The 10,454-nt window shown below is 37.6% G+C and overlaps 1 protein-coding gene across 3 annotated transcripts; it reads right to left on the reverse strand.

Annotated features, from left to right (window-relative positions):
* Window positions 1-749: 749 nt before the first annotated feature.
* Window positions 750-10,239, reverse strand: LOC141613590 (uncharacterized). Of its 3 annotated transcripts, none has more exons than XM_074432335.1 (13): window positions 9,684-10,239; window positions 5,687-5,839; window positions 5,314-5,523; window positions 5,139-5,228; window positions 4,907-5,023; window positions 4,208-4,477; window positions 3,817-3,970; window positions 3,062-3,139; window positions 2,531-2,631; window positions 1,956-2,126; window positions 1,679-1,753; window positions 1,368-1,475; window positions 750-1,191 (listed from the first exon to the last, which is right to left on the reverse strand). In XM_074432335.1, exons 1-13 carry the CDS (start codon window positions 10,086-10,088, stop codon window positions 856-858), a joined length of 2,268 nt encoding a protein of 755 aa, XP_074288436.1. In that variant the 5' UTR covers window positions 10,089-10,239; the 3' UTR covers window positions 750-855. The 3 variants fall into 3 exon arrangements, with proteins under 3 accessions (XP_074288436.1, XP_074288439.1, XP_074288438.1); XM_074432338.1 differs by lacking the exon at window positions 9,684-10,239 and adding an exon at window positions 7,311-7,344 and having other exon boundaries at window positions 5,687-5,826; XM_074432337.1 differs by lacking the exon at window positions 9,684-10,239 and adding an exon at window positions 6,940-6,991 and having other exon boundaries at window positions 5,687-5,826.
* Window positions 10,240-10,454: the final 215 nt, after the last annotated feature.

Genomic DNA, 10,454 nt, shown 5'->3' on the forward strand with positions numbered 1-10,454 from the left:
TCTTAATTATTCATCTCTCCTGTCACCAAACCCCATCCAACTTTTTATCAATATAATACTCCATTTCTTAATCTTTGTGCCCAAACTAAAGAGGAAGAAAATAGTGGATTGGAGGGAGTATGAATTTACTATAAAGTTTCTGAGTTTATTCACTTAAATATTAAACTCTAAAAAATTACAATAAAACTCAAAAATATTACATATAAATTTAGTAAAATTTGAGTTTTGAAGGAAAAAAATTTAAATCTAACTTATAAATTTTAATAAGCTCAAAAAGAATATACATACTCAAAAACAAATAAAGTTTGAGGTAATAAGCTCAAAAAATATGCATATGCTCAAAAACAAAAAAGTTGGAGGTAGTACCTCCGAGGCTCCGATGTATGTTCCTTTTTCTCCATTTTATGGACGGAAGGACGGGTTAGCGGGTTTAAAATGAGCTATCTGAACAGGGATAAATACTATCAAGTTTATTTCTTGAAACGGTTTTTTTCCTTGGTCGCGCACGTTTAGCCTATGAACCAGATGGTGGACGATAATCTATAATATTGATAGATGAGGGATGTGGTGCAAAAGGTTTTAGGTTTAGATTTTCACTCCTTTTTAATAGTCAAAGTGGGATTATTGAAATTTTTTACTACTAGTTTTCGTAGTACTATCTCATTTTCCAATCAGGTTACCATATGTCGCGAGAAGTCGAAAAACATGATCTTAGTAAACTATTGCCAAGACCACTAGAACGCCCCTGGAAATCTGGAATGCATCAAAAACATTGACATTTTCAAGTACAGATATACTTACATAACAGGCACTTTTCATACATGTAACATAATACATATTGCATCTATGGTACAGCTAACAGTTGTCGCATAGATCATAGCAACATTCGAGGCATTCGCAGCAAGATAAGGCTGCGACAATTTGGGAGAGAGTAATTACAAAGCGATCGCTCACAGCCGAGAGTGCCTGAATGAAGCACATGCAGCAGAAACGATCGAGGAACTGGTGGCAGCATCCAGTTGCAGCTCTAACTATCTTATCTGTTGCATCCGGGTCTTTTACTGTCACCCCTGGTGGTAGGTTTTGGGCAGTCTTTTTTAAGTCCCCAAAGCCAATACCGAGACTCTGCAAGGGTAACAGTTTCTTACACCTCACCATTTGCGGCAGGTTTTGTTTGTCATAAGCCTCTTTCTGCACATTCAGATGAGCAAGCACAATTGTTAGTGAAAGAAAAAAAATGTCGTATTGGAAGGAGTGTCGTGTTGACACAAGACACACATGCAAAGTTTAGCGTCAATGAAACATAAGTAGCCGTTTTGTTCTTAGCAATGAAAGAGAGGGACAGTGACAAACTCCTGCATACATACCCCTTGGATGGTAATGAAATCCGACCCTTGATCTCCACTTTCTAACCGGGCTAAAATCATCCGAGTATACTCTGATGGAAACCCTGTTTGCATACTTAACTCCGCAACCTACAGAGGTTTCAAAATGAACAAGAACTCAGTGAACACATACAAACAATCAACTCAAGACTGGGTATGACCATGTGTATGACTATCGTCAGCTGAAGCGTCTCTAAGTTACACTTACGATGATGACATGTTATCCCGTCAATCAATGTTCTTGATTAATAAAAAAAACCATGAGACGGGAGAAAGACTGTCCTTGAACATACCTGTTTTTCCACTTCCTTGCTGCCAGTAAACCAAGCTAATGCTGTGAGCACATTGATTTGTGTCTGTGCATTTACCTACACGAAGGAAACAATATTAAGGGGGCATTATAGCCATACTATTTAGTTTTTACCATGACTTTAAAATAAAATAAAACAGAATAATAAGGACTTCTGAAACCAGGGAAAATGCTCGAAGGCCTTCACTAGCTAAACCCATCGCCCTTTTCTGCTTTTATTTTCTAAATTTTCGTAGGAGTCATTTGTGATGTTCCATTACCTTGTCCAGAGGTATATCTTTGGCCACCTGTTTTTTGAGGTTTGTCGTGAAACTACTCGTATCTGCGAAGGTAGCACGTATTTCAAGAGACTCTGGTAGTTTCCCTTTGTATCTTCCTGACGCTATCAGTGGACATTCATATGAAAGGTCTTGAATGGAAGCTGGATATAACTGCACTTGACAGATACAGAAAACCGTCAGTTGAGCAAACAAATCATTTTGCCCAAAGGAACAATTTATTTGTTGCCAACGATAGCAAACATACACACAGGAAATGTAACCTGCAGAGTAAAAGTTGGAAGAGGAAAGGCCAACGGCAAATTCACAAGTTGTTCAGTTTGACGAAGAGAAATCTGAGAATTGTCCTTAACTCTTTGTGTAAGAATCTTAACATTTTTTTTGGATCAAATAGAATACATGTTGTGAGACTTCCAAGGTCCGGTTAATGAGGTACCAGAAAGCAGAAAATTCTCTAAAAATGGAATTTGAACAAGGCAACTAAAAGTCGAGAGACCGGTCATTCACAGAACTAGTTTAAAGAACATCTATCAAAACTCTCAGTAAGTGCAACTCACCGTTAGTGATTCCGCTTGGTCCAAGCAATCAACTTCTATATTGGAAAGAATTACAGACGAAGACACTGTCAAAAACCTTTGCAATCGAAGAGCAACAGAATCTGCCCAGGAAAGTTATCAAGGTTAGACAGGTGATAAGACGTTAATAATCACAAACGTCCAGAAATCGGAAATATAGCACCCATGAGAGTTGGACTTGAGTAAAGAACAAGTTACAATTAAATACCATCCCAATTCCCATTCCATACCATTTATACTGTTCTCATTTGACTTCGATGGTCAAATGGTGTCAAATTTAACTTAATATTTTCTCCCAATGTACAAACAAAGCTACATCTTTCCAAATGTTATAATATGAAATAACTATTTTGATAAATCAAATGTTACAAAGTTTACATTTTATAGAGGTTAATCGTCAAAGCTGACATGATCACCAAAGTTAAATGGGAACAATATTAAGGAGATTGCGGAAGTATCAACCAGTATGCTTGTAGTTTTCAGAGCTAAACCAGAATGCTTAATACGAGTTACCTGCATCATAAGCAGAATCATACTGGCCTCTCCCTAGTTGTGCCAACATTTGCAAGAAGTAGTGATTACAGTATGAACCTGAAATATTTTAAATAGTTGACTTAGAATCTTAACTCAATGTCATGTAAACTGTGCATGTCAGTCAGATACTACAATGGGACAACAGTAAGGCAGCTCATAACTGTCATAACTTAGAACTTATAAGCACATACGGCCAGCAAAACAAGCATCGAATATAAGATACAAATACTTGTGTAAACCCGTCTTACTTAATTTACCATTAACCACTTTGGCTACAAAATAAAAGTCACCCCGTTTATATCATTAGTGAGTTAGTGACCCTTTTTAAAACTAACAATGACCATCTTAGTACTCATCATTCTCCTATTAATAATCAGTCAGTCGCCATTTTATCAGTCAGCAGTGATCTTCGTTGATTTACGGAGTAACTTGAGTTGAATTATTAGTGATCTTTTGACCAGTGTAAAAGACCCTTTTATTTTTAATCGTTGTGCAGTTTTACTATAAGTCGTATGACCGACAGAAGAGACTGATCAACATAAGGATCTTAGTATAACTGTATAAGAACAAAATGCAAATTTTAACCGTTGAGATTGAAGTCAGGCAAAAAAAGACAAGACAGACGCTATGAAGTACTACAATTTATAGATCCTGGTTCAGCAAGTGAGAAACGATAACTTATCGCATCCTCATATCGAACAAAAGCTATTTGAAATGAATGCTTAGTTGCTTACCTATGCCAAAGGTAGATATACGGGGAGAAGACGACCTTTTCATGCAAGAATCTTTCACCATATTGCAAATGTCAATTTCATTTTCAACGGCCCCATCAGTAACAAGAAACACAAAAGAAATGGAGTTGTCTTCATGCGAGACCATTTCTAGAGCCTGTATGAGCAAGAGGAGAAAACAAAAGTTTCAACAAAGCTCAAAAATGCTGAAATGCAGTGTGTGACAATAACCTTAAGCAGAATAAAGTAGAACAGATGGGAGTAAGAAAACGATGCAATGAAAGGACAACTGCCTTAACTGACATTGTCATCAACTCATCATGTAAAGCTGAGAAGAAAACAATAAAATAGCTAAGTTTGCAGTAAATTGGATCCATTAGGGAGAGCCATGAACCTGTTTCATAGGGAGCATAATGTTTGTATCTCCCTCTGCTACTAACTTACAGCTGAACCACTCACTAGCTCGTTCCAGCGCTTCTTGGGTTGCGAGTTCCATTGATGAAGAGAACATGTAAATTTCTCTATTAAAAGCTATAATGTTGAAATAATCATTTTGGCTAAAATTAGAAAGAGCTCCTAAGACTGCTTGCTTGACATTTTCAAGAGGTGCTCCTGCCATGCTTCCACTTATGTCAATGAGAAATACAGCTCTCTTCCTGAACACCTGACAGATCAACGAAAAGATACTCTTTAAGTAAAATATATTTTGTACAGACATAGCAGCAACAACATTAAGTCCATGGCTCAATGGCTCATGTCTGCGGCTGGGTAGAGAAAAAGGGGTGGGGGTACGCAGCCTTACCCTTTCTAGATGACCCATAACGAAAACTGCATCGTAAAATGCTTGATTCGCTGCACCTTCACGGTACAAGTATAGATAGTTTAGTGAGCCATTTTACTTTGTTCCTTCAAACTACGTGTACAGAGCTAGAGTTAACATGATAAAATCTTCATAATTAATTCAAAGACCAGGTGACACAGGTGAAGATGGTGGTTCATTAGGTTCTAGCTCTGAGAAAAATTAACCGAAATAGCGATATTAACCAGTAAAGACTAAAGCTCATGAAAGAGGTCAAAGTACAATGAAACACACCAGACAATCTTGGGGGTAACCAGGGAATAAATAGAAAGTGAAAATCTCCCTTTGATCAAGATCATTTGAAGGAGGAGTTTGAACAAGCATTCCACCGTGTATGTCTTTGGAAGAGACCTAGATTCAGCAAATTGATGACGTAAGCAAGCCCGTGAAACTTAGCCCAGTGCATTCAGAAACAGGGTTAAACTCTTAAAACAGTATGAAAATTGTAACGTGTATAATGCCTTACACGGTATGAGAATTCAAAATCAGTCTTTGACCACGTATCAGCCTTGGATTCATATGAGAAACAAAGTTTGCCAACCCCATGACTCAGTTCCTGAAAAGATTCAAATAATCATATGTAAGATTACAGGCTTACAGCTGACAGGAAAATTGAGATACGATTGGACTATAAATCATACCTTCAATGGATGAGTTACACTACTACATAGAGCTTCTGTCCGAGTACAAGAGTTCACATTCACTATTATTGTCTCTTTACTCATAAATTTCCGAAGTGGAGTGACATAGGATGGAAAACGAAAAGGCAAACTCAGGCACAATTGACCTTCACGGTAGGTTAACTTTTGAGACCATCTTGCTTTCACCGAAAGTGTTGATCCTCCATCCACCTTACATTGAAAATAAAGTTATTACAAAGCACTAAATTAACAAAATACAGACGACAATACGACATTCATTTCCTCCATTCACCTCAGCGGGACATTAAATCCAGAATAAAACTGAAGTAACATAAGTCATGATGATAAGAACGACAGTTCGTAAGTTGAAAACCTTGGGGATCTTCAGGATGAAAATATTGGGGTTCAGAAAGCCTCCATTCTCAGCTTTGATCAATCCACTCAATTCTGTTGTATCTTCCACTTTGACTAATTGAGAAAGGTATGATCCACTGGAGGCCTCGACATCAAAACCTAGAACTGAACCCTGTTAGCCAAATCATGATTTCTTGAGAGCTCAAAACAAGATTTTACAAGAATCACAATATAAGATCGCAATGTAATGTGCTAGATATGTCGGTCTTAACATCACGGTTCATGGACAGCAATAGAATTCAGGAATAATTTTTCTACTAAAAACTATCAAAGACAAACATGGGCTCTGTCCAAAACAAATTAAAGAGTCGTGCTGCTCAAACTGCAAGATTCAAGAATAACTATAGCTTGATTTCGAAGTTGAACCCCTCATCATTCATATGTAAAGTCAGTGGTAGGCGTAGCCAAAAATCTAAATAATGTGTAGGAGGTGGGATGTGAAAACTTGAACGCGTCCAAGTTTAAGTCCATCAGACCATTAATAGCTTTTATACAGACTGCAGAGATAAAATGGTACATGGAATTCCTTCAAAAAACTTGTAAGGGCCTTAACCTGACTATCTATCTTTCCTGATTTACTGATTTCTTTCCTTTTATACAGGCTGTGGAGATACATGTTATTGGTGAGGAGACTGTTCTAGTGATCCATTTGCAAAACCAGAAGCAGAGTAACCAAGCAGCCAGGTAATTAGAAAATCGTTAAAGTGCGATCCTTATGACCAAAAACGACAAGCAGCTGCACAGTGGAGATCCTAAAAAGAAACTACGAATCTTCAAAACTAAAACAGTTTCTTGCAAAATTTCATAATGACAGCAAAATTGTCTAATATAGACAGCAGAAGTCAGTTACATAATTTTTAGGTAGTAATCCCTCAATCATGGTAACTCCGCCTGTAACTGACCTCTGCTGTCCCTCAATCATGGTAACTCCGCCGGTCCCAAGCTTAGATGAAGGAGGATGGTTGCGGTAGGCTAGTGGCAGCCAGGCTAAAATTCCCGTCATACTTTATGGACATGAATAAATATTCTAATCCCTCAATCATGGTATGTTCAATTCTTACGAAAGTCTAGTAGACAGTGCAGTCTATTCAGTACAAAAACTGATGGCTCAATCCCTCAGCAATTATTACCATAAAAGATCTACAATTAGAACACAAATTTAAGATGTAAGAACTAAGAACTGAACAGAATAGAGGGGAATCATAGCCATACATACTACATGGGCCGCCAAAAATCCGAAACTAATCATTACTCAGAAATAGATGCCTCGCCAGAGTATACCCCGGCCATAAGTATTGACAGCATTGCATTTGCACCCACCTAATGAAGCTACATTATTTGCTAAGAATTGTGATCATAAAAGCAAAGACAGCTCAAAAGCCAAAGATGCAGGCCATAATCATGATGTTTATTACCATCATCTTTACAAATATTACTAAACTTACTGCGATGCAAGACACGCTCGAAAACAGTTTAGAAACTACCCGATTCACGGAGGCAAAATCAAGCCCCAAGGCCCCCAACAATTCTGATCACACTTATTAACACAAAATTATGATTCAACTTTTCCCCTATTAGCTTACTTTCAATCAAGACGAACATTTAGGCCACCGCGCCGTACATTACTCTATGGTACACGGATACACCTCCATGTCACTTAGAATCGGTTAGAAGTATCCCAACAGAAGTGTACATATCCATGTGCCCAACTTAGTTATATAATGAAAAATTCAAGTTTTTGAAAGTGTTTCATTGTCAAATACTCCCACCATAACTGAGTCTCCGGTACATGATTACAAAAGTGAAAAGCCCGGCAACCGTATTCTGCCCCTATTATGCAATCCTAACTCCACAGTCCACACTCCACAACAGCTCCTCACTCAAATGAAAAACTCTTAACAACAGGACAATAATATATGTCCACCACCTTTCATGCTTAAACCTAACACCACTAATCCAACACAACTAGCCGCCAAAAAAGAAAAGAGAACATAATAAATTGTCTTTGCCTATGTTCAAAAATATCTAGTAATAAAAGAATCTGCTTTTTTCCCAAAAGTTTACACATTTTTCTTTATCAGTTTGACTCAAAAGAAAAATTAATACTTCTTACCATACAGTCATACACTATTTGGCCATAGTAGGCTCTCATCTCTTAAATAAGTAATCAGAGTTCGATCCTTGACTTTTACGAATAAAAACACCAAACTTGGGAGGGGACCAGGGGTCTACCAAATTAGTTGCATTCAGTACCACGGAGGAGATTGCCCAACTGTCAGAAGGAGAGGAAAAAAAACTATTTGGCCTCTCACGTTGAGTCAGAATCCTCCCGATTTCTTTCTCTCCATTTCCTCACTCCGTTACCAAATTCATTCAACAGCATTCGGTAATGGACCATTCATTTCCTCTAAATAAAATGAAGACGATCCTAATTCCGTCACGTCATATTCCATGACAGTTGAGGAGAATTAATACTAGCAAAAGATAGTAGGGTCACCATTGGGTTAATGGACCATGGTCCATATCTACCGACAAAAGAGGACCCCAACAGTATTTTCACACTAATTTTCTCCACAATTCAACAGTTTGTCTGGCTTATTATTGTTACTCCTCTCCTATCATGCAATTATTCAACCAACCCAGTAATACTAATAAATCCTTCTGATATTTGTTCCTAAATGTTGTTGACCCTACAGGCAGTCAGGCAGATAGAGGCTTAATCAAATACAAGTACTCCTTATCATGAGTACCACCCTTGATAACTTTACCGATTTATAATCTTTCAAACCACGAATATTTCTCATTCTAGCAGGGCCGTCAATTTAAAAGACCGTTTGAGTCTCCATATCAAAGAAAAACTTGCTCCGTATTTTTGTAGTAGATGGTACACAAATCACTAAAACTTTGGAGAGACGGTCTCTCACTAAGTTATTGAGAGACCAACCTTTCGTATCCTTTTATTTATATTTCGTACCGCTTTTGTTGTTGATCGTATCATAGTACTTTCGTACCAATTTACATAATAAATATACCCATTTTATCTTTAATCATGATTTTTGATTGACCTATTTTATTACCTTTAATCACTTTTTCTTAAAATTGTACAATGGTCTCTCAATAAAGCTTATTAAAAGACCGCCTCTCAGGAGACCTACTCATATAGACACTTAGCTACTAAATTAGACTCCTAAAAGTTTGGAGATTCCGTTCCGAAAACCTTTTGAACTTGCTATCAGACGAGCCGCTACTTAAACACTCCCAACATCAAAATCCATTTACCAAAGAAGGAGACTATGGAGCTATTATAAATGACATGGGTTGTTAGTTCACCAACCATTTCCTCTCAAAATCAATTTAATACGGAGTAATTAACATAAACATTATTTTCTATTTACATAAAATTCAAATTGAAAAGAGGAAATACACACCACTCCATTTCTCCATTTCATTATCCACTTTAGTAACTCTATTCAAAAAACTTTTAACAAAAAATTTCGGGCTTTTATTTTTCAAATTTACCTTATTACTGTCTCAAATCTCTCAATTATTTATTTACCTAAATAAATAACTGGAATGAAGGAAATACGTTACTCCCTCTGTCCCGGTCATTTGCTATCCTTTTTCATTTTTGGTGTCTTAGTCATTTGTTGTCCTTTCTATTTTAAGAATGAATTTGATGACTAATTTGATCATTCATACTCAATTTATTCCACTTGTCATTTAGTAATTGGCTCTCTCCTCCTTTCCTTGGTCTTTGTGTCAAAATCAAAGGACAACAAATGATCGGGAAGGAGCAAGACGGATTCCGCCGATAGAAGGCATAACCATTGACAAAATTAAATATAGCGACTTATTCCCCTCCATTCATGGGAATCATACCATTTGAATAAAATACGAAAAGCACAAAAACTCCGGAGAGACGACAGAATAGAATTGCAATAAGTCGAACACAATACCTGCTCTCCCATGGGAATAGCGAGACGACAATCACAACTCTTAGCACCATCAACACAATGAACACGCCAACGTCCCGAAACAGTAACAAAAGCAACATCCATATAACATTCAACTTCAACATTAACACCATACATATGCAACGGAATCAACGCAGGTGGCTTACACTTCCCATGAACATAAGGCTGGTAACTTCGAACATCCGGATTATCAACAATACCCGGGTTCGATATCGCTGCGTAAACCATTGGCGCTGTAGGAAGGTATGTCTCTTGTGATGATAAAGATTTATCCATGGAAAGTTGTCGTTTTGGTGGTTTAGTACATGGTTCGAATTCTTTTCCGCAGTAGAGTCGTTTTGTAAGTTTGAGACCGAGGTCTACGGATTTTGCGAACTCGTCCGCCATGGATGATGATTATGAGGAGGAGGAGGAGGAGGAGGAGGAAGAGGAAAAAGGTGAAGTTTGAAAAGGTGGATGGAGTAGTAGTAGAATGTGGAAATACCAAACGTCTTTGATAGGGAGGTAAGGAGGGACGGTGTTGACTGTGGGGGACAAGGATGATTCTCTTGGGTATTCGCCTTTATATAGGACCATTTTCGTGTTACCTTTTTTTTTTTTTTTTTTTTTTTATAAATAAAATAAAAATAAACGCATTGTCGCGGGTAAGAGTTAAACCTCAGTTTCACGATTGGAGTAGAGGTGGCAATCGGTTAATCAAGTCGGATTTGGATAACGTTAAGCCGATTCGGGTCATATCGGATTCCGGTACGG

Source organism: Silene latifolia, chromosome 1 (genome assembly GCF_048544455.1).
Source record: "Silene latifolia isolate original U9 population chromosome 1, ASM4854445v1, whole genome shotgun sequence".
In the NCBI taxonomy this organism is placed as follows: domain Eukaryota; kingdom Viridiplantae; phylum Streptophyta; class Magnoliopsida; order Caryophyllales; family Caryophyllaceae; genus Silene; species Silene latifolia.